Below are 24,599 nucleotides of genomic sequence, written 5' to 3'. Positions count from 1 at the left end.
AAGGAACTCAATTATACCTCATTACTTTAGTAAATACACTTAATTACGTTCCTACTGTAAACTTACACTACAGAGGGGTGGATTCACCTTCAGAGTGAATTCCATCTCATAAAAATGGATTGAACTGAATTAAAATTCCCTTTTTCTTTTGTGAAATTATCTTCTTTACTATCCTCTTTCTCTGAAAACTAGTGGCCTAATACTGGCATGCAGTAGATCTCTTTTTTGTGTATTATACTAGCATTGTAATGTATGTTGTTACATGGCTGTGATTCTTGATTTAGGTGCTGTCATGATATTTTTTGTTTGTTTGTTTGTTTGATTTTTTGTTCTGATTGGGGTTTTCTTTTTGTTGCAGATTTTTAATGTGTGTGTTTGTTTTGAAAATTAATGAAATATATACTCATAAGACTGTATGAATACAGAAATATTTCCTAAAGTGACAGTACTTGATGTCAGTCGCAGAACAAAGTGAGACTGGTCACAGAAGCTGCGGGGTTGCGTCTTCCTCACCTTACTGCAGTCAACTTGTTATTTCCATCCGACCTCACACCGCCCGCCTCCGCTTTCTCTCTCTCTCTCTCTCTCTCTCTCTCTCTCTCTCTCTCTCTCTCTCTCTCTCTCTCTCTCTCTCTCTCTGTCTCCCTCCCTCTCTCTGTCTGCATCTCCTCTCTCACTTTCTGCTTGCCTCTCTCTGCCTGTCTAACTTCATCTTAGGCAGTGAATCGGGGCCGCACAGCTCTCCATGCGCCCTTTTGGTTCTTCAAAACTCATCTCTCTCGTGGATAAATGGAGACAACCTGAGCCTTTGGGATTTTTGCTGAAACAGCCAGTTTCTTTATTTTAAAACATCAACAACAACAAAAACAGACGGGCTACCACGCCTATAGGCCAAGTTTGATTTTCCTCTCGACTCCTCGGACTACTTATCCGCCGCATCTCAGGTAGGCAAAATAAATCATACTTGTCGTCTACAACTGTGAGTGTTGATCCATTCAGAAATAAGGACATGTGTTAGAAAACATGCCGAACACGCTTGCGAACGTGTGTCAGTCTGAGTGGAAAAAACGAGAAGTCCTAGACATATCTGTACACCTCATATCACCGCAGCCTTGTCACAACCGTCTCCTGTCATCTCCTGTGGTGTCATAGAAAAACAACCTGTCCAAACATAAGTCACTCATACTTTCAGGAGAGCTTTAATGAATGCATGTTTGTCTCTTAAAAGTTTCTCATATAACTTATTAATATAGTTTTCTCAGTTTCAGGATCTGATTCTGCAGATCAGTTTTGCACATAAGCTCTGTTTATCTGAGTGTTGTTCATTCTTCTTTTATCAGCAGATCATGTGGTTTATGACACTCTGTCTTTTCCTTTACTGACTTGGTTTGTTCATGAAGAACCGTTATTAGTCTTGGTAACTCAATAGTTTGACTTCTGTCATCATCGGGACTCTGTCTGGCATTATTAAAAAATGTTTGGGATTCCAGTTGCAGGTGCAGAATACAATGAGATCCAGTGAGAAGGGATTAGGGAGATGCAGGGAGACAGAGATACACAGTTCATGCACACACTCACACCTTGCAACCTATGTTGCTTTAACTTTTTAAACCTTAGAACCACCAAACGCTCCATAGGAAGACAAAATTCAGCAATGCAACTTCTAAACATCGTCCTTGTTAGACCAGAAAAATCAGAATTTGATTATTTTGGTCAAAATGCCTAATTCTTTGTAAGATATTGAAAGTAAAATATAAGATGAATCATTATAGGTGTCCATTGCTGACTATGCCCTTCTTTTTTTTAAATTATGCAAATTCTACAAACTGCACATGTTTTCCTTTAGAAGAGCAAGAGCTGGCTCTCCCTCACTCCTCCTCTGTGTCTCTATGCCCTCTATCTCCGCGGTCAGAGCCCACATATCAAATTGCTATAGGCTTCAGCTATTCTGCTGGACAATGGGAGCCTTTATGATGGTTTGTACACCTGAACCAATTATATCTGACCATCAGCTAGCTGCCAAGCCAATCCCAGTCCAGCACTCTAAATCTAAGCCTAGACAGAGCCCCTCTGCTGTAGGGTCTTTGAGCCTCATCTCAAAATATAATATGAATTGTGATCGGTTAGCTCTTATTGGCCTTTTTCACAGCACATTGTAGGAAAAGCATAGGTGCTACTAATAGCATGCACACTATCAGGATCTTGAGAGTGAAGCAGCTAAATGGGAGTTAGACATCATTCATTTTATGATTTACACCTGTGCTTTTCCCACTGTTACATGTCTAAGTGTCTTCCACTCCAACATGTGCTAGCAGATAGTACAAACTGTATGTGCTGTACAATGGAAATCAAAACTAGTACACTATTTGATATTGTCTTATTTACTGATGATTTGGTCACAGCCCACGGGTCAGTGGCACACTGACTCCATTTACATGGTAATGGATGGTTTGTTCACCCTGACACTAATTCTGAGAGCGATATGTGCAGACCATAGTTGTGGTTGGCTGAGAGTGTAATAAATCTGGGTCACAGTACACTGTTTGTGAGGCAAGTTTAATGTTTGGCATTGTTGTTTGTGTGAAAACAAACTGGAAATTACTGATATGTATCTTAACTCCACACAAACACTTTGGTTGTTTTGTACAGTATTTCATTTTTAGTATTTATCACATAAATAAAGTGTTCACAAACAACTTGAGTTGCACAGAGTCTGTTTAGTCTAAATGAAAATAATAGGAAATAATATCAGCATAATGCAAAATCAAAGGAAATCAATTTCCATTTCCACTAAAGTAGTGGAAGTTATGCTTTTGTGGCAGCAAAAATAATACAATTGTGGAAACAGAAACAAAAAATGTAAAAAAAAAAAAGAAAAGAAAAAAGAAGTTAAAATCAATAAAATGATGGAGTAGAATATAAATAATGTGTAGTGTTTGTAGTTTGTGAGAATGATACATGTGAAAGAGTATGGTTGTTATAACAGCTACAGATGCAGCAGCAGTGCTGGCAGATCATCATATCACACAGCTGTTAACTGTCATGCATCTGATGACGATCTTTCAAAATGCAATAAATCCATGTTAGAGTTATTTTTTAAACCTGGGTCTTATCATAAATAAATCAAATAGCTACATGGTGGAATTTTTAGGAAAAGAAAAAAACCTACATATTTTTCTTCTAGCTCACAGTTTATACTTAGAGTTGTGTCACCTGGATTTATAGACTTCCACATGTTTCCATACACTTGCATGTTGTGTTTGTCCAGCAACACTCACAGTGGTTTTTTTTCTGGTAATTCTGCTTCTTGAATTCAAAGGGTTAATCTCAGCAATCATTAATTCTCAGGTCATGAAATACTGTTATGCACAGATTACATGTTGGACTTGTGCTTATGCTTGTATTACAGAAAGAATGTTTGTAGGAGTATTTTCTTATTTCTAGAGTGTGGTTGCAATAAACTGATGTAGGGAAACCAGAAAAAATAAAATTCCAATATAACTTTTTATTACATTTTCGAAACAGTTTGGCCTGAGGTAATGTAGCATGGTGATTTGCTGGATAGGTGATGCACGTTTTAAAATCAGTCACCATTTTCAGAACACTGCTTTCACACACAGATAGCATTTGAATTTCTTTATACTCAGCCTGATACCTGATATCTGATATCCTGTGCTGTTAGCTCCTGCCTACTGACACCAAAAACTTGACACCCTATTGGTTGACAATGTGCTTGCTGTAAATGTTCAGCGCTAACGTTATGCAAATGAAATCATTGAAGCAAATTTAATTTATTACATGTTTGAATGTGATGTATGACAAAATTAAATGTGAAATTTCATATTCTCCTTTCCATTTAAAAAATGTACAGTGAAAACTCCACATTTAGCACTGAAAAATGCAAATGCAGGCCCCATAGCACATTCAGTTTCATTTTGAATGTCATGCTTTACAGAACAATGCAAATGATACATATACTGTATATGGAGTTTTTACAGTGATTTAATTAAGCCAGTAATGATTCTTTTTCAAATTGATTATTATTAATACATTAAGCCAATTTGCATTATGCATGTACATCATGCACACATGTAACATGTGAAATAAAACATTGCTTCTTTTTTCTTAGTATAGATACTGAACAGCAAATAGTCTGGTGTGATTTCTCCTAAATGGAAATACACTGTCAAATAGCAGAGTAACTGAATATGTCTATAAAGTACTTATGTTATCAGTAGTAGCCCACTGATGAAGACATAAAGAGAGAGCAAGGCAGTGGTAAACAGTTCAAATACTGAGCAGGGTGTGAGAAAATAATGGAAAGAACCACGCTGCTCAGTGCATCACAGTGCTTTTAATGCACAAGTCCTGCAAGACAATACGTCGCTGTGTTTGCGTGTCTGCCTTGTTTAAGTGTGTTAGTTGTGGTGAAAAAAGGGAAAATGCAAGGTTCAGTCTGGGGAAACACATACTCACTATTAAAAAATCCACTCATCTCCTCTGACCACAATAGTGTAAAAAAAAAGACGACTGAGAGGACGAAAAGAGAATAAAGGAAGACAGCTACTACTCACATCTGGTGTGAAAAGGAGGAAGCAAGGATGAGGCTTCTCGGAAATGAACTCCAAATAAGAGAAGAGAAAAGAGGAAACATGTATGTGGTTATTGCAAGGGTCTGTGTGTGTGCGCGCGTGTGTTTGAACGTGTGTCTGCATGCTTTGTGTACCTCTGCATAAGCATGGGTGTGTGTTGGACTGAGTGCTTGTGGTTTCATCATCTGCTGCGACTGTGGCAGCGCACACACAAATAATACCTTCAAGTGTTGATAAGGTGTGATATTTCTGTCTCAGACTGCATTTGAAAAGTAGCTTATCATTGATATGGTTCACTGACTTTCTGAGTGTGCAAATATCTGAAAAAGTCAAACATATAGAGGAAGTCACTAAGGGAGGCAGTCACGTTGAACTTTCAGGCAATCTGATGTTGTTCGTGCATCGTTTACCTATATTTTACCATTATATGTCTGTGTGCGTCTGCAGTACAAAAGTACAAGATGAAATTTTAACATGCACCACGCAGATGACAGTTGTATGCAAAGGTGTGTGTGTGATTGTGTGTGTTTACATGATTAATGGCATCAGATAGAACTGATTTGCCTAACTGTGGGCTACGAGTCACAAAGCAGGATTATAGGATAACACCCACAAGCCAGAGAGCATGCAAATGCCAGAGATGCACAGACAGTGTGTGTGTGTGTATGTATGTGTGTGTGTGTGTGTGTGTGTGCGTGTGTGAGAGAGAGAGAGAGAGAGAGTGAAATGAAGGAGAGGAAATCAAGTGGGAGTAAGAGGAAGATAAAGAGAGTAGAAATATGTCTCTGGAAAAGTAAAAAAAGAAAAGACAGGAGAGAGAAATGGAAAGATGTCAGTTGGTTGAAGTTTATGTGTTTATAAGGGAAACAGATGAAAGTGTGGGAACAAAATGGGCAAAGTCTCATTTGTTGAAACTACACTTCATGAAGCCTTGCATGGTTACTATGCAGATATGAATCAATTATCATATTATAGGATGTTTATCAGTTATAGATAAAAGACATTGTGTTATAACATTTGCTACTTTCCAAAGCACATCAGCCAAGTTATGTGGTTACCTCTGCCATCAGAGATCATAATGTTTATAGTGATCATGTTCTATTGTTTATTCAGTGTAGTCATTCATTTAGTCCCACTTCATATATATTCATATTCAGGGAGTGTATCCCGATAGCTGGAAGGCAAGATCCTACATTATGACAGATTAGCAGTCCATCAAAAGCTCTATTCATCCACTCCTATTTGACTCTTTTTTATGGATTCATGCCTGCAGTGTAACGATGATAACATTTGCAGGTGTTAATTTGTGTTCTTTTGACTTGTAGTATATATGTACTATGCATTGTTGGTCTTGATACTCAGAGTAAATTTAAATTTAACTAAGTAAAGAAACAAGACTAAGAGTTTACTGCCATGCTAGCAGCTTATAGGCACAGTGGTGCTTTGAGCTAAATGCTAATGTGAGTATGCTAACATGCTCACATGCTGATGTCAGCATGCTAGCATTAGCACTAAATACAAAGTACAACTAAGGCTGAAGGGAATGTGCCTTAGTTTTGTAAGTATTTAACCAAAGTATTGGACAAATCAAAAACAATTGATCTATTCATGGCACTAGATGAAAAGTTAACCATTACAATTCATTTTGATGGGACCATGAATGTCTGTACTCAAAAACACAAATGTCAATCCCCTGGTGGCACTAGAGGAAAAGTCATCAGGATACATCTTCTGGGAACAAACAATGTCTAATTTCATGGCAATCCATCCAATTAGTTGTTTAAATATTTCAGTCTGGACCAAAATGGTGTACCAACAGACCCACAGACTGATATTGCCATTCTTGAAGCCACACTAGCATGGCTAAAAAAGGACAGATATGTCAGTGTTTCTGTGGCCTTTTTTTGGTGTATCTTTTTTAGTCTTGCACTAAGAAAGAACTAAGAAAGCATGACGTCAGCTTGTTGTTCCTGTGTACCCAAAAGAAATGACCTCATTACCTTTTTGTTCATTCATTCTTTCGAAACACCATTTTGTGCAGTTTTTTGAATGCATTGCAGCCCTGTGAGATTCTGAGTAAGAGGCATTGTCATAGACAGACACACACATATGTCATAGTGCTCATCTCCTTTGCAGTGAGCATCTCTTTGATTCAGTTGTGGATGCAAAATGATAAACAAAATAAACATATTGATTAATTGTAGTACACAGCCAATAGTGTTTGTTGGTTTTGCTACTTATCAGGGTGTATGAGATGGAAAACGGGACATCTGGGACGTGTGACGACGTGGAGGCGCTGTGGGAGAGGGTGGAATGCAAACGCTACGATCTGTGTCGCATCATCTCCCCGTCAAAGCTCACCCCCTACCTCCGCCAGTGCAAAGTCCTGGATGAACAGGATGAGGATGAGATTCTCAACTCAATGCTTCTGGTGTCAAAGGCAAATCGCACAAGTAGGTCGAAGGATGTGTGTGTGTGTTTGCATTTTCTTTGATGTATTATTCAGGCAAGAGTATTGATACAGAAACTTTGTTCCTCTTTACCTGTGATTATACTGTGAAAGATGATCAAGGAAATCCATAAAATGTAGGTGCTTTCAAGTTTTTGTGAAATTAATGTGAAGTACGTTAATCAATCTTCTATCAGGCCGTCTACTTGACATCCTCCACACTAAAGGAGAGCGAGGGTATGTGGTGTTTCTGGAGAGTCTGGAGTTTTACTACCCTGACCTCTACAAGCAGGTCACAGGGAAAGATCCCACACGGCGCTTCTCCACCATCGTAGGTAAGACACACACCTTCTGGATGCAGACAATATACTGTATTACTAACATGAAGCAATTGATACTTAAAGATCCCCTCCAAACATGTTGGAAGATGTATATAAAACATTCTACTTTGAATAATATTTGCGTCTGATATGGTTTTTCTGATATGGAATCTATAAATATGCAAATATTGTTCATTTTGAAAGTTTAACAGCAGGACACAAGATGTGTCCTACTTAACTGTAAAGTCAATTCTGAGTGTTTGTGCACTGGAGGCTTCAAGTTACCACATCACACTTGTGTAGGTTGAAAACTGGACCACAATTGGCTCCAAACTAGTTGTGAGCAAAGCATGCTTGTAGGCCAACCACTTAAACTCAGATTTTTAATGAGCACTGAGAAACTTTCCACTTTCATCAGATGAATGTGAAAACAGCCTTCAAGTGTCAAACTCCACACATGCATCATTCTGCACAGTGAAGATCAAACTTCCAACTGCAAGAACAAGAAGAAAAACATATTTTTGAGTGGAGGGGGACTTTAATGTCTTTATGTCTGCAAAAAGAGAAGAAAAGATTTCATCATTATATGAATACTTTACCACTTTTAATGAAAAGTAACTTCAGTTATTGAACAATTATATGAAAATACATTAAAAAAAACCCACTTTAATTGTCATTTGTGTAGCTGGTTTTGAAACTCTATTCAGGTTGGAACAGTATGTAACACTATGTTTCAAAGATCCTGTTCTTCTGGTTTAGATAGCAGTCTGAGATTTATGTGTTTTATCTTAGAGTACAACCCTTCTGTGGTATTTTATGTTTTATATAGAGTATATAGCATATTATATATAGTATAAATACTATATATATATTATACTATGTGATATGCCTTATTCCCTTCTCTCCTCTCTGTTTCCTCACTTCAGTAGAGGAGGGTCACGAGGGTCTGACGCAGTTCCTAATGAACGAAGTGGTGAAGCTGCAGCAGCAGTCCAAAGTCAAGACCTTGCAGCAAGTTGAGCTCAGCAGGAAGAACAACACACTGGAGGACGAGCAAAAGAAGTTAAAACTGGCCAACCAGGAACTTCAGGCCTTCCAACAGAGTAAAAATACATATTATCATTAGTTATACAGATATTTTCTGATCATGACGTGTAAGCTCCTCTCCATCTGTGTTTCTCCACTAAGTTCCATTTATTAGAGAAGACTTAAAATGGTGAAATCGATAATAATAAATGCGTAGTGTCTCAAATTTCTAAACATCAAATTCTAATCAAAAACTTTCCGCTATGCAGTGAAACTGCTATCCCACCACACATACTTGGTTTACCTTGCTTGGTGCACCACAGTTGAGTCTAATAAGGCCAAGTTGCAGGTCACATTGTTTGCCAAAGCCTGTTCATGAAACTAGGACGCTGTGGTATTTGTTATCATGTCCTGTGTAGTTAAATACTGCAGCTGGCACACAAAGCACAACCACGTTCAAACAAATGCTAAAAATAATTTCTCTGATGGCCTTTCACTGTACACTCAAATGCAGAAGTCATATTAGTTGGCATGTCACTTTATTGCAGATTTCCTGTGTAAATGAAATGTGAAATGTGAAAAATTGTGTAATCCTAAAACCAAATCGGTTCCTCCTGCAAATTTCAACTAAGGATGACTAAATATATATTATGTTATGACGTGGTTCATGAAATAACAGCTGATGCACAGCCATTTAATAAATTAATAAAGGCTTGAAATAATAGTATAGTTTGTAGGTTTACTAATACTTGTGTGCAGTGCGTGTTTCTCTAGTGTTTCCATTTTTTGTGATACTATCCTCTGGATAAATATCTCTTACTCTGCTAAGATTCTTTTCATATAAAAGAAGCACACAGCTGCAGAATGAAATTAGAAAAATACCATGAAATTCAAAAGTTTAAAAGATTGAGATAGAACTACTTTGAAATCGTTTGTATTTTAACCCAACTGAGTTTTATTTTTTTATTGATCATGAATGTGAAGTTTCCTGAAATTGCTTAACAGTGATGTTAATGAGCTGAAAAGCAGAACAAGTAGAGTTAAGAAATAAGATAATACATCGAAAACTTAAACAACCCCACAAATAACACTTAAGATACTTTTCCTATTAAATTGCAAGTTTGTACATCATAACTTTATGTCAATACATAGATTATATATATATACATACAATGTGTGAAAACTTACAGTTCTCAATATGTTTTCTTTATTTTCATTTTAAAAGTAAGCATAACATTCTTATACATTTTTCAGTTGCTGCTAAAACTGACATGAATAGTCCTGGACATGTTTGTAAAACAGGACAACACTGATCACGTACATGAAATATGCTTGATTCTCCAGGGTACAACAAATTGAGAGAAGAGAGAAACACCTACAGCGATGAGCTGCTGAGAGTGAAGGATGAAAACTACAAACTGGCCATGAGGTATGCCTCGCTGAGTGAAGAGAAGAACATGGCAGTGATGAGGAGCAGAGACCTGCAGCTGGAGGTACTAACGGACACGTGGATGCATGAACATGAACAGATTTACACTGTCATCACCTTGTTTAGTAGAAAAAATGTGTAAGAAATGCATGTTTGCAGTTGTGCATGCTTACAGGCAGGTACACTATGGCACATACAGACACACACACACATTTTTACACACATACCATCTACAGTTTTTTCCACTGGACCAGGAATTAGACATCACAAGTCGAAATTAGGTGTTTCACTGTTAAACTCAAGTCAAATGGGTCCAGCTCATTCTCAGCTCCATGCTGATGCTTACATCTAACTATTCATTTTATGTTGTGTCCTCTCTTTATGTATAGATTGATCACCTCAACCACAGGCTGAACAAGGTAGAAGAGGAGTGTAAGATGGAGAGGAGGCAAAGTCTCAAGCTGAAGAACGACATAGAGAACCGGCCAAAGAGGGAGCAGATCTTTGAGCTAGAAAGAGAGAACGAGATGCTAAAGATCAAACTACAGGAGCTACAGTCCATCATACAGGTACGGACTTGACTGAGACACACACACACACACACACACACATGCCAGTTAAATAGGCAGTTGAAGAGGTTGTTCAGGAAGTTGCCTGTTGCCCCTGCCTTCCTCTTCTTGCAGGGTCACACCCGCACCCACTAGTGTGATTCTAAGGTTTCACAGTCAGTAAAGCAGAAATTCTTTGTAAAACACCTCTTTGCCTATTGCCAAGCTTGAGTGGTCCAACTGTACAGCCTACTGAAGGAGGACTTGATCTCAGCTACAGAAAAAACTGGCTTAGACCAACTCTGGAGATGATGTTCACTACAGGGTAGTCACATTTTGGTTCATGTTTCAGCAGCTGAAAGCTACAGGTCCCATGGATGGCAGGTCTGGTAAAAGAGTATCTTAGTCTGACTTCAGTCCACCATTTTATGCATCTTGTATTTAATGCTCTGGGATTCATTTGATCAAGACCTGCAAGGCAAATTACATTGAAGTATTTTGTGCATTCTGTTCATCGCAATCATTTTCTGTGCAGAAGCTAAAGGTGATATAAGAAACTACAACGAGAGAAACTTTATGTGTACATATTAACATACAGGATGTAACTAGCTGGGACTATGTTACAGTCCTCTCACAACTTAAACCCACACCAATTAATGTTTTTGGCCACTTCAGGGCAGTGCAACAAGCTGTAAACTGCCTATTTACACTCCCAGCAGTCACAGAGCAACATTAGCATTGATTTAAAGTCATGTTTCTGGCCACTGGACAAATATTCACTATGCTTTTAGCTCTGTTGTGGTTTCCACCAACTCCTGAGGGAAATATCTGCCTCTTTAGCTGCTAAATGCTCTATTATGTTTTAAGTTAGCAGTTTTCCTGGAGCTTCTGTCCTTTCTTATAGGAGCCCTGTGAATGTTCACTAAAAATGATCCAGCAGCCAGTTATACAAGCTTCATACCCATTAATATGTGTGTTTTTTCTTAACACCCAGCCTGGTCCACTACCTGAGTCAGACAAGGCCATCCTTGACATTTTGGAGCATGACAGACAGGAAGCACTAGAAGATAGACAGGACCTGATCAACCGCCTCTACAACCTCCACGAAGAAATCAGACAAGCAGAGGAACTACGAGACAAGGTAACAAACACACACATACAAGCAAGTACATATTACCGAAGGAGGTAAAGCATGTGGAAGTTAGACAAATGGTCTTGTAACTAGATGGTTGATTGTTTGAAGATTGTTTGAATGTATGATTGTTCAGAGCTGCATGAAAGTGAAGCAGGCTGGGGACAAAGGTTAGTAAAAACACACCCTGGAAACACAAACCCATGACCAGAGAGCCTAACGCCCATGAGACCATCTGTGAAACACACCCTTTGCAGAAACCCCCATCTCAGGCTTCTTTCTACATAATCTGATCTTTTCTCTCCCTCTTTGTTTCTCTTCCTCTCTTTTCTTTGTCAAATAAACTGTAAATAACTCTAACGGTGGTGTGTGTGTGCAGTACCTGGAGGAGAAGGAGGATTTGGAGCTGAAGTGCTCCACACTGCAGAAGGACTGTGAGATGTATCGCAACCGCATGGACACCATCTCTATGCAGTTAGAGGAGGTGGAGAAGGAGAGGGACCAGGTGAAAACACACACACACACACACACAACCACACACACACACACACAGTCTCACACACACACACACGCACACACACAAAATAGTATTTCGAAACTTTGCATCATGACTATTGGCATTTTTGCCTGTTTGTGTGTGATTATATACAGGCATTTAGAGCCAGAGACGATGCCCAGCACCAGTTCTCTCAGAGTCTCATCGACAAAGACAAATATCGCAAGCAGATCAGAGACCTGGAAGAGAAGAGCGATGAACTCCACATCGAGATGGTGCGCAAAGAAGCAAAGCTGGTCACACTGGAGTCTCGCTTACGACGGCTGTCCAAGGACATTGTTCTGGACCAGGTGAGAGTGTACATGTTTACTACGTATGATCAATACTCTCACTCTCTATCTCAGCTACCACTTCATTATTTTGTTCCTATGTCTAATTTGGAAAATGTTTTCATGAAAGTCTTTTCTCTCTTTATATTTACAGAACCCCCAGAAGGACGTGCCTATGACCGTCATCTCTCAGGGGGAGGAGTTTAAACCTGTGCAGGGTCAATCAGAGTGTTCCAGCGATGAGTCGCCAGAAGAGAAGTTTACAGCTGAGGAGCCTCGCCTCAAACGTAGACCCAACCTCAAAGCAGGGGTCAGCCATTGTCTACTACTCACTCTTACTTACTTATTAGACATTATGGCAGAGGCCATGGCCTGTATTCATCAAAACTTTAATTACACTTAAGAATGCTCTAAACACACAACGAGTAAAAACGTTATTCTTTAACCCTCCTATTGTGTTAGGGTCAAATTTGACCCGTTTTCAAGTTTAGATGTGTGAAATATACTTTTAATTTTTTTTTATCAAAAGAAGGCTTCATTACATCCTCTACAATGGCCTGCTGAATACAATAAAACACATTTTGATCATTTTTCTTTCTTTTAATGCCTATAAAAAAAAGACATCTATTGTGTTGTGGGTCAAACTTGACCTGTTAGTAATTATGGGTTGTTTATGCACAGAAATACATAGTAAATGTTGCCAAACCCTCATGAATAACAAAAATTACAACAAAACAAAAATAATAGTAATGAAATCCTATAGAAATAGTATAATAATTTTGTGTAATAACATTAAAATTATGTTTCATGCCAAGAAAGCATATCTACTTGAATTCTATTGTAGAGTGGCACGCAGCAAATATGATCCCATGCACACACCCCCACTCTCTTTTTCACTCACACCCCATAGACACACTCCCACAAACACACACATGTTGACCTAGGTCACTTTTGGGGACATTACATAGACCTACATTAATTTCCTGGAGACTTACCCTAACCCTAACCATAACCTTAACATAACCCTAACCTTAACACCTAACATTTTCCCCATTTGGGGACACAGCTGCCCAATTGGACAAGCTGTCCCCAGTTAACTGGTCTTTAGTCTGAAATTTGTCCCCAAAAGTAGCCTATGACAGACACACACATATGCACGCACACACACACACACACACACACACACACACACACACACACACACACACACACACACACACACACACACACACACACACACACTGACACAGACACAGATACACATCTCCTGTTCCCCTGTTAGCAGTATATAGGCTGGGGCTTTCGTGTGCTTTATGTCTCACATCTCACCACACACCTGGCAGAGCATGCACATTTTTAACGTGTAAGAAAATATAAACAAGTTATTTTGGGAATTATTTTGTTCATCAGATCATCTCATGGCCTTATTTTCCTGTTCTGTTCATCATAAACAATGAAAAATAGATAAATTGTGCCTATTTTAAACTAAAAATGATTTGTACAATGTAAGTCAAATGTGGTCTAAGGTACATAAAATACCAAAGTAAGTATATATATTTTATGGTTATTGATAAATAATAAGTCACCTAGCAGGTAAAACATTTTATTGAATGATAATAAAAAAACTAAAGGTGTAAACCCTTTTCTAACACATTAGGAGGGTTAAGTGTGAGCAATAACACATATTTTTTAAACTAATTACTTCTACTTACAGCAAAGAGCAGCTCTAAAGTGATTACATGATTAGTCACATGTATGGTCAGAGCAGGAACAGCCAATCAAAGACAAGGATTTTCCTTATATCTGCCAAATTATTCAGTCAACAAAGTTGGCAAATCATTACATTTTACTAAGTGATCTTCTGAAAATGTATTTAGTTTTCCTTTTTTTTTTTTTTTTTTTTTTTAAAAAAGTTCATTTTATTTGTGTAAAATCCTTAATATCTTGAGTAACAATTTAAATTTGAAAGTAACTACAATGTAATCTCATAAGATATATTGTAAATATATAAATAGGGATGAAATAACAGGAAATTGGCTGAAGTGGAAACGAAAGAAAACCAAACTGGGGCAGTAAAGAAAATTCTGCAATGACAATGAAGATGCATGGAAAGTGATTGCAAACAAAATCAGTGCCAGCGTTATTTGAGTTGTTTGCATCACTTTTAAAGGCAAGATAACAGATAACGTGCATGCAAATAATTGTCTAGAAGTACTTTGTTCCAAACAATACATATTGCATCAGTAAAATGTTTTTTTTTCACTCTGATTAAAAAGTTTTTATTGTTTTGTCTTTTAGAACAGAGTCAAGTCTCCAGTCTGTGAACCCAGAGTGTTTCCAGTCAATGCAGAGGCCACCCATTCTGCATGTAACACACTCATATAATTTATTCATATATTTCACCATAACCCTGACACTTCATCTTTGCAAGCTTATCCACGTGTCTCCTTTGTTTCAGCTTTGTCAGTCAATGGAGGAGATTTGCTGGAGATTCAGGCGCCACACTCGCACATCACCAGCAGCTCCCTCCCTCCCTCACCCAGCTTCCCAATATCACCCACATACACACCCTACTCAGCTCTTCCCTTCTCCTCCTCCTTACCATCTTCCTCCCAGCTCCCCTTCAGTCGGATGGAGCAATCCACGAGGCCAAATATGGTGAGGTCTACTCTCTTAAAGTGTTTCATCTGGAACTTTTTCCAGCTAAAACATTGTTAGACTGACATACACTTGAGTTTCTGAGTTTGCAATGGCTTCGTCTTCTGCTTTCTTCACTTGTAAAATCTCCAGCTGCGTTACCGTAATGACAGCATCCTGTCCACACTCCCTGAGCCACCTGAGAAAGCATCACTGTACCGCAGAGAGAGGGAGAAAGAACATGACTTCCAACCTCGCAGGTAGTCACAGCCCCGTACAAGATTGTACATGTAATTTAATCAAAGTAGTGTTCGTCTACAGGTTTGATCAATCAATCATGTTGTTTTTTAAGAATCTGTTTTGTGTTTAATTTCCTATTCTGAAATGCTTCAACATAGTCTGATGTTTGGTCTCTTTCAGCCTCTCGGACTTTGATAGTGACAACATGGAAATGGAGTTTGGTAAAGTACACTGAACATCATTTAACACATTTCCCACAAGAGCACTGAGTGTGTTTTTGATCTGAAGTCTGTCCTTTTTTAAATCTGTCTCTTTGGTCTTCCCTTTTGTTCCGGTCTATCTCTGTCTCTTTCTTAGACGACGAACCACCACCTTCTGTCCACTCATCCTCCTCGTCCCATCAGTCGGAAGGGATGGACACTTATGACCTGGAGCAGGTTAACAATATCTTCAGGAAACTCTCTCTGGAGAGGTACAGTACAGATGCTCATGCACTCATGTACACACAAATCACTGCAAGTCAAGTATACTTACAAACACATTCACTGTCACTCTTGTTTTGTGTGTTTGTCTATGTGCAGGCCATTTCGTCCGTCTCTGTCCTCCTTCTCCAGGATCGGCTCGTCCCTGAAGCCGGTACAGGAGTTGTCTGTGTTAGGTGACAACCTGCTGAAGGACATCACTCTGGTTGGTGGCAACGAAAGTGGCATTTTCATCTCATCTGTCCAGGCAGGCTCCAACGCTGAGAAGGCAGGGCTACGAGAGGGCCACCACCTCCTGTTGGTATGTAGCCTACTGCTGTGACGTGGCTTAAATTCCCTGAGCAGCACTGTTACTCAAGCTAAATTAAAAGTTCAGTGAGGTTCATTTTGTCCAATTAAAACCATTGTCTGCACAAATGGAAGTGAATCAATAAGTGCCAAGACATGTATTCATGTTTCTAGAAGAATGTGTAACAAATCCAGATATTTTTACCATCAAGAACTATTTATTTTTGAATATTTTCTGTTTGTTGTCTTCTGTAAGTGAGGGACTAATTTGCAAAAGACATGATACACAAAAAAATCATCTGTCTTGTGATGTGAATTGCTGATCAGCTTGAAGGGTGCATTCGTGGGGAGAGCCAAAGAGTTTCTTTGGATACCAGCACTCAGGAAGAAGCCCACTGGACGCTGCAGCACTGTTCTGGTCAAGTCAGGCTGCACTATCGAGCCAACCATGACTGTAAGTGTTTTTATTGGACTTGGCAGAGGATCTGAATTAAAGTGTTTATCAGTAGATTTTTGTGTGTAAATTCAAAAGTGTGTGTGTTCCAGCTTACCGTCGTCTTAAGAGGGACCTATTGGATGGCACACTGGCTTCTGGCGACTCTTTCTACATACGGGTCAACCTCAATATCTCCGGTCAATCAGACAGCTGCTCTCTGAGTGTGCGCTGTGATGAGGTGGTGCATGTCCTGGACACCAGGTACCAGGAACGCTGTGAGTGGCTGTGTGCCCGTGTCGACCCCTACACCAGCTCTGACCAGGGTGAAAGAGGCACTATACCCAGCTACTCACGGTACAGAGCACTTCTTTTAAAAACAAAAGCACTGATTCTCATCATTGATATTCTCTTAAAGCACGTTACACACCAAAGTGTTGGCAAAGTCCATTCAAAAGTTGGAAGTAACTGAGTACCATAGTTCTATTCTGCTTTAGTACCTTAGCATGATGCAACAATGACATAGCATTTGAGAAAAAATGCAAAAGTTTAGCAGTATAAAGGCTCCACATCTGCTTTCAGGATCTAAAGTTTGATCTCCACAACACAACAACAAAATCCAGCTATACCCACACACATGCACACACACATATTTTTACACCCGAGCCACACAAAATTTGTTCTTGTCAACAAGAAGAACAAGAAGCAGCTTGAGGGATGAGCAGCATAGGTCTCTTAAATGATGATTAGTTTTGTTTTTACTTTTCTAACTGTGTCATAATTATGAATTTGATATTTTTATGAGGACATATTCGTGTGTGTGTGTGTGTGTAAATGTGTGTGTAAATGTGCGTGAATGTAGGGCCCAGCAGCTGCTCCTAGTAAAGATACAGAAGTTAGTGTATCGAGGGGGGAAAGAAGAGAATGAAACGCATCGCAACACAAGGGTAAGATATTCCCTGAATTTTTCATTATACATATATTTGAATATATGCTATTAATATACCAACATATTCACATTTGCCTAAAGCAAAACTGCTTAAGCAACCTCTCTGGGACACATGGGGACACTTTGTTCATGGTCACTTTGCATGTTTATTCTTGGTATTTTGCGGATTATCTTAACTCTATCTGGATGTGTTGTTGGTTGAAATTATTGTCAACTATTTGGTTAAATGGGAGATGAAGAGAGCATGTTGAAATCCTTTCCAAACACAGATACTCCACAGATAGTATACAAAACACTATACAACATTTTATACTAAACTATCAAAGGAAACCTGCTCTGTTCCAGGTTCTTTGTTTTTTTCAAGCAGAGGTATTCTGCTCGGCTTACTGTAGTCTAAGTGTGCACTGTGCAGTTTTATGAAGTAAAAATGAACATAAATATAATAAAAATGAATAGCAGATCAGACTGGAAATAGATACTTGACATACAGTAAGCAGTTTCACCTAAGTTGTGTGTATGTCCGTGTGCAGAACAATCTACAGCCAGAAGAAGGCAGCCCCACGCCTGATCCTAAAGCTAGCCCACGCCTGTCGAGAGCCAGCATCTTCCTCACTCAGATACTGCAGGTAATGAAGCACAAACAAAACCTCCTGTTGCATAACAAGCCTGTTCAGTGCAATGGTGCACCATGCACCAACAGCATACAGGCTCGGAGAGTACTGGAGCATCACTGTGATGCAATACTTGAATGCTTTACACTCAATTTTTCACATGCCATAGATTCTAATCTCAGATAACAAATATTTCTTTACAGACAATGGAGCACACTTTTCACATCCATAAAAACTCCCCCTCCACTCAATAATGTGTTTTACTTATTGTTAGTCCACTTGGATGTTTGACTTTCACTTTGCAGAGTTTGATACTAGAAAGCTGTTTTCACATACATCTGCTCTCTGTTCGCATCTTAAATCTCAGTTTAAGACGTGTGTGTACAAGCATGACATCGCAACTTGTTTGGAAGCTAATAGTGATCCTATATGCAATAAGGGTATTTTATATGTATTAAAACATGTCTGGAGGGGATCTTTAATAATTCAGGTATTCTTGTATGCTCAGTATATTCAAAACACATTTATATCTGCTAAAATATTAGTACACCACGCCCCTCTCTAGCTCATTCTGAAGCAGGGATCCTAAGCAGCCCACTCTGGCTGACATGATGTAGTATGACAAAACTGTGAATGAAAAGTGAGCAGTCATAGTAATGAGTAACAATGCTGTGAAAGAAATCTCATATTCTTGAAAAATCCTTCAAAAACCCACATTATTGAAGATTGAATCATTTAAATTGTTTCAGGTAAAGCAATTTTTCTAAAATGAATATGTCGCATTAAAAAAAGCTGTTTATCTAAGCCCCCAATAATCCTTTTTTTCTGTCTGTTTTGATTTGTAGTTTGTCAGCAGAGTGGATATCAAGTACAAGCGAATGAACAGCAATGAGCGTGTGAGGATCATCAACTCAGGCAGCACAACACTACCCAGACAAGGCTTTGAGACGCTTAGACCAGAAGGTGGGTACAAAGTGATGCAGGGGGAACGGAACTCAACATGATCACAAGAAACAGCTGGAAAAATCTACATGAAAAAAGAGGAAAATCTACGCTGAAAATTCACAGATGAAACATTTGAAACCATTGAAATACTGAATTGAAGTTGTATTTAAAGTTGCAGTCAAAATACAAATACTGAAAGTAGTAAAATTAATATTATCCACTGAAGAGAAAGAGATGCTGATGAAATGTCAGTTGTCATATAAGTGGTGAAAGTACCTGTTTCGTCATTTGAATAGTTAGAGATGAAAATTTTAAAATATCAGCTGATGTGAAAGTGGCAAGTGGCAAAAATAGTCTAAATTCCACTTGAAGAGGAAGCACTGTTGTGTGCGGTGTGAAGAGTGCAGTTATAGGTCAGTTAAATATCTATAAATATCTATCTATAACACCTGAAAGTTGAAGTGTCAGTGAAAGAGTAAGTGATGAAAATAGTCATTCCCTAACTAACCCAAGCAGAGCACAGGGTCTCTTGAAAAAAATCACAGTGTCGTCTAGCAAGAAAACAAAAAAATTTGACGTGGCTCAACTCCATAACACTGATGCAACATCATCTGGCAAGACACTGCATTAGCAAATGATTTGCATGCAAGCGCATATTCCTGCAGGATTACTTTGTAATGCGATCAGCCTGACAGAAAACAAAATAGTTGCTGCTGTGATCATTTTCCAGACTTGTAAAATCCTGTCTGTGAGAATTATAACCGATGTGCAGCGTTTTGGCATCTTAAAATCTTCAAATTCACAGATCTGTTACTCAAGCTGGACTTCTTGGATTGTATTTCATGTCTCACAGGTACCTGAAACAACATGCCTCCACCACAGCCCTTTGCATTGTTTTAACACAGGTCTGTTTTCAGTCTGTGTATAAATGTAAAGATCTTCAAAGGTCTGAAAAGAGTAGAAAGCTGTGATGCCTGAGCAGAAAAACCATGAAACATATAAAAAAAAAAGGTGAACTGACTGGTTTAACGTTTAAAGTAACTTTCTAAGTGAAAGTATGAAAGAAGTAACCTACCTCTGGAACCTTCAGGTATTCTTGATGGCGAGTGTATCATTGTGTGTTCCTCTCTTTGTATGTGTACTTTTTATGCCTGGAAACAGAAGCTGCTGACCCAGACAGTGAACTGAGCGGGAGTTTGAACCTGATTCCCTACAGTCCCGTCACACCCCAAAAGACCCTGAGGAGAAGACCAGTCCTCTTCACTCCCACTGCTCTAGCCAAAACCATTATCCAGAAAATACTTAACATGGGGGGAGCCATGGACTTTAATATCTGCAAACCAGGTCAGTACATAACAGGAATACACAAGCTCACTGCAAAATATATTGTCTTAGTGTCTGCACGAGCAATAGTTCCACCCTCTTTCCAAATGGCATATTTCCAGTGCTTTCACCTATTGTGATTCAAAGATGGAGGAGATAGTGCATGACAAGTAGTGAAGGGAGAGAGGGAGAGCGAAAGAAGCTGCTTTTGGGATCCAGGTCAAGTATTGTACTGCATTGTGGTGTAAATGTTAAGGAGTGTAACCAGAGAGTCGGCAGGGGCAGGATGGAAGATGGCCTATTTGATTAATAGGATGATGATGGTGACACAGAGGAATTTAAATCTACATTAAGGAATATTTTTAATATCACAGCTGAATCAATGACTCCCTTTAATATGAATGGGTTGCTAGTACTGTCAAGCACACTTAGATTCAACTGCTGCCAGCACAAGGGGAGCCATATACAATTTGCTGGTGTAGAGAGCCGAACATCTGGCAAGCCAAGAGATTGTGCAGTGTCTTGGTAATGTAGAGATTCCCCAGGGCAAAACCCTTACAAGTTTCTGTTCCGCTTTTTATTGTCCACAATTTCTCAACACTTTGTGTAATGTCTTATTTACATTTTCTTGTACTTTATTCTATTCTTTTGTGAAGACACACTGTCCAAAGACGAGTTTCATCTGAAACAGAATGTGGAGCCCTTCATTCACTACAAAGAGAAACAGGCCACATTTGAATGCATCACCAGAGAAAACATAGAGGCTGTCGCCGCCAAGGTGGGCTATTACGGACTAGTGTGTGTGTGTGCACCTGAATTAGTCTGCTTATGTCTTTGTTCCTTTAAAAAAACATCTCTCTCATAATTAGAAGCGTTTGCACGTAATGGAATGTTTTGACATTTTGAGAAATACACTGTCTTGTTGAGGGTTAGATGAGGGGATTGATGCCACTCTCATGTCTGTACGCTAAATATGAAGCTACAGTCAGCAGCCAGTGAGTTTAGCTTAGCATAAAGATTGGAAACAGGGGAAAACAGCTAGCTAGCTAGTTATATGTTGTTCTTATAATCTGTACAAAAACAAAAGTGTAGTTTTGTGGGAGATACTTGCTGGACTACTTCTTGACTGGGCGTAGTAACTTCCTGATGTCTTGTTGTCAGATGTTGTTACCTTCAAACTGAGCCAGGATAGCTGTTTCTCCCTGTTTCCAGTCCTAGTGAGTTAACTAAGTTAACTGGCTGAAGCTTCATATTTAGCGTAGAGATATAACAGTGGTTTTAATCTTCTCATCTAACTCTCGGCAAGGAAGCAGATAAGCATGTTTCCCACAGTGATGAATTGTTCCTTTAACCCTGAGGTTTTTGTGTGTCACTCTATTCACATTTTTTTGTTGTTGCTGAATTGCTATAGATGTATGCTTACATTCAATTTCTGTTTATCTTTGGCTAACAAAGGGGGAAAAGTTGAGATTTTCTGACTAATTTTGTTTCTTTTTCTTCACATTATTTGAAAAGCACCTCTTGTGATTTTAAATCTAATCAAGCAGGAAAATACCTTCAGAAAAATACATATTTTTTAAATGTGTGATATAAGGTGTTGTGTGCCTATGTTCAGTCACGTGACTGCAGTTCATAGTATCTGTATATTTTGTAACACCCATTTTTTCCAACCCGTCACCAGGGCAAACACTGCCTGCTGGAGGCTGAACTGAGCTGTGTCAAAGACCTTCTGAGGAGAGAAATCTACCCAATCATCATCTACGTCAAGATTTGTGAGAAAAATGTCAAGAAGTTACGGTAAGCTCAGGTACCCAGTGCCTCTTACCCACAAATGCAAGCCACAAACCTTTTTGCAAATAACGTACGTCAGTCCTTGCATGATGTAATTCCACACTGGAGATGAGATTGAGAACAGCTTGAGTGTCAACAGAGCCAACTAAAGGACAAGTTCGTTATTAGACTCTGTTAAAACTGTTTCACAGTGTTGATTTGTGAGGTTTACTGCACAATGAACTTTAGCATAGGTGTGAAATGGTGACTTATTCCAGTCCACAAAGGTGAGAATTGGGCCCTTTACTCAAAAGACAACATGTACTGTGGCTTCATATCAGTCTGGTCTTCTGATGATAATGTCAGTGGAGATATTGGTAAAAAAACATACAATCTTCTGTTTCTTGTTTCTTCAAATTGTTGTCAAAACCTGATACATGTCATATTTTCTGGTGGAATTTGCCTATTAATAGTCACATCAGTATGTGATTATTGTCAATCTTTCTGAGAATTACTGTACAATGAAGCACACAGACCACTGCTGCAGAGTTACTGGCTTCCAGACGTCACCGCACTCACCACCACTGCTTCCTTCCTGTTTCCCGTCCACACAGGAAGTTGCCATTGCGCGTGGAGTCGGAGGAGGAGTTTGTGAGGTCATGTCGGGCAAAAGAGAAGGAGCTAGAGGGCATTCCTTGCCTCTACGCCAGCCTGGAGCCCGATGCCTGGGCAGGGACAGACGACCTCATCAAGGTCATCAAAGACCGAATACTTGAGGAGCAGAAGAAGACTGTCTGGGTGGAGCAGGACCTCCTGTAACCACACACACACAGATACACACAGGGGAGCTGTGCATGAAAATAGACATGTGTAGCTGAGCACCATAAAACACAAAAACACCTTCTACATCATGCTTTTTTAACATATATATTTATGCTCAGACTCAAAACATACATGTGGACACTCAGTTATAGGCTTAAAATAAATGCATTATATATATTTTTTGTAAATGTGTGTCTTTCCTTTGTTTTGGAGGAATAAACAAATGGAAACCATCAGAGAGGAGTCATTTCTTTGCTTAATAGTTAAGCATTTAGAGGGAAAGTGTTCACTAGTCTCATTCTACTTAACCAGACTATACTGCCCTCTAGTGACTAATATCAAGTTTCACCCCGCAGAGTCTCAAGTGAACACAAATACAATCAACCTTTTATTTATTTATTGATGAGTTTGAATTTGCTGAATTGCTGTATAGTGTGCTTGAAAATGTTACAGAAATAGAGAGATAATCACAATTATTTAATAATAAAGTAGAATATTTTTACCACATGAGACAACAAGAGAATGTGATCGACAACTTTAAATATAAAGGTTTTCACTATAAAGACAAATGTGGACTTTAGTAATGTAAGCAAACCTTTAACATCATCAGAAAGTATTCACTGGATACATTCACTTAGATGTTGGCTGGTGGGTTTTTTTTAAATGTTAATCAATTTTGGAAGCGTTAGGAGGTTCATACGATGTGATTTGAGTTTTGGTGGTGAAGCTACTCTAACTTTTTTTAGATCACAGATTTAGCCTTTGAACATCATTTCTTAAACTTTGCACTGAAGTTGTGATTGCCTGCAATACTGTAATTTCAGATTCATTATTTTAAGTTGGAAAATAGGCTAATCATCAATATAACAATCCTCCAACCTCTCTGATTTTAAGACTCAGCTATGACCTTAAAGATTCCCAGGATGGATCATGAGTTAGCTTAAATACTTTGAGTACAACCCCAAAAATCTGGGACATGGATACATGTAAAAATACCTGTCAGCATTATTATGTATAACTCTTTGAACCTGCTTAGGCTCTGGTTACTTTGCTTATTTCTACAGCGTATAAATTTATACGATTTGTTTGCAGGGATCTCTATGACCATCGTGCCAACAAAAATGGTGTTTTTTAAGAGTCACCAGAAGGTTCAATTTGACAAAAAATGGTCAGACCAGAAGGGGATTTAGAGTAACCTCTTTCATAAGCGTGCTAGATAATTTTCTGATCTGCAAGGGCAGACATGCAGATGGCAAATATGGAGTATTCCCAAATGTTCATATGTCAATATTTACTCTACTTCCTCTGTACTTGTCACAGGGGTAATTCACATTTCTCAGATCAGGTATGTTAGTAGCTGCAAAGCTTATTGTGTCACATCAGTGGATTATTGCCCAGTGCCGTGATAGAATGTTATTTCTTTACAGAGTTTTGTATATTAAAATGTATGAACCATCATTACAAGTAATCAAATGTGAAAGTAATATACATAATAAAATGTAATATAATGTTACATGATATACAGTAGCCTATCACGATAAACATGTGCCCACTTTTTCTTTCTCTCTGTGCTTAGGAATCATGTTACAAGTGAGCCTTCTTTTCCTTTTGAGACTTCTTTTTGTGATATATTGTACACTGGTGTGTTAATGCTTTGTGTGTGTGTATGTGAGAGAGAGAGTGTGTTCAAAGTGCCAGGGTACAAACTTATATTAAGAAAATCCATGAGAACAGCAGCGCTGAGAATAAAATCAGGAGTGGGGGGGTGGAATATGTGA

At 38.8% G+C, this 24,599-nt stretch overlaps 1 protein-coding gene across 2 annotated transcripts; it reads left to right on the top strand.

Annotated features, from left to right (window-relative positions):
• The first annotated feature begins 666 nt into the window (after positions 1-666).
• Positions 667-23,057, top strand: card11 (caspase recruitment domain family, member 11). 2 transcript variants are annotated; one of them, XM_067616375.1, is made up of 25 exons: positions 667-944; positions 6,837-7,045; positions 7,239-7,376; positions 8,291-8,464; positions 9,732-9,880; positions 10,206-10,385; positions 11,359-11,505; positions 11,876-12,001; positions 12,148-12,342; positions 12,476-12,631; positions 14,620-14,689; positions 14,780-14,979; positions 15,112-15,218; positions 15,379-15,419; positions 15,556-15,670; positions 15,780-15,981; positions 16,296-16,422; positions 16,515-16,758; positions 17,264-17,348; positions 17,881-17,976; positions 18,807-18,924; positions 20,068-20,250; positions 20,886-21,007; positions 21,911-22,026; positions 22,614-23,057. In XM_067616375.1, the coding sequence occupies exons 2-25, from the start codon at positions 6,847-6,849 to the stop codon at positions 22,816-22,818; spliced, it is 3,495 nt and encodes a 1,164-aa protein (XP_067472476.1). In that variant the 5' UTR covers positions 667-944; positions 6,837-6,846; the 3' UTR covers positions 22,819-23,057. The 2 variants fall into 2 exon arrangements, with proteins under 2 accessions (XP_067472476.1, XP_067472475.1); XM_067616374.1 differs by having other exon boundaries at positions 8,288-8,464.
• The last annotated feature ends 1,542 nt before the right edge of the window (positions 23,058-24,599 follow it).

The sequence above is a fragment of the Thunnus thynnus genome, chromosome 17 (genome assembly GCF_963924715.1).
Source record: "Thunnus thynnus chromosome 17, fThuThy2.1, whole genome shotgun sequence".
NCBI lineage: Eukaryota > Metazoa > Chordata > Actinopteri > Scombriformes > Scombridae > Thunnus > Thunnus thynnus.
The sequence above is the reverse complement of the archived record's forward strand: the minus strand, read 5'-3'. Positions and strand labels throughout refer to the sequence as shown.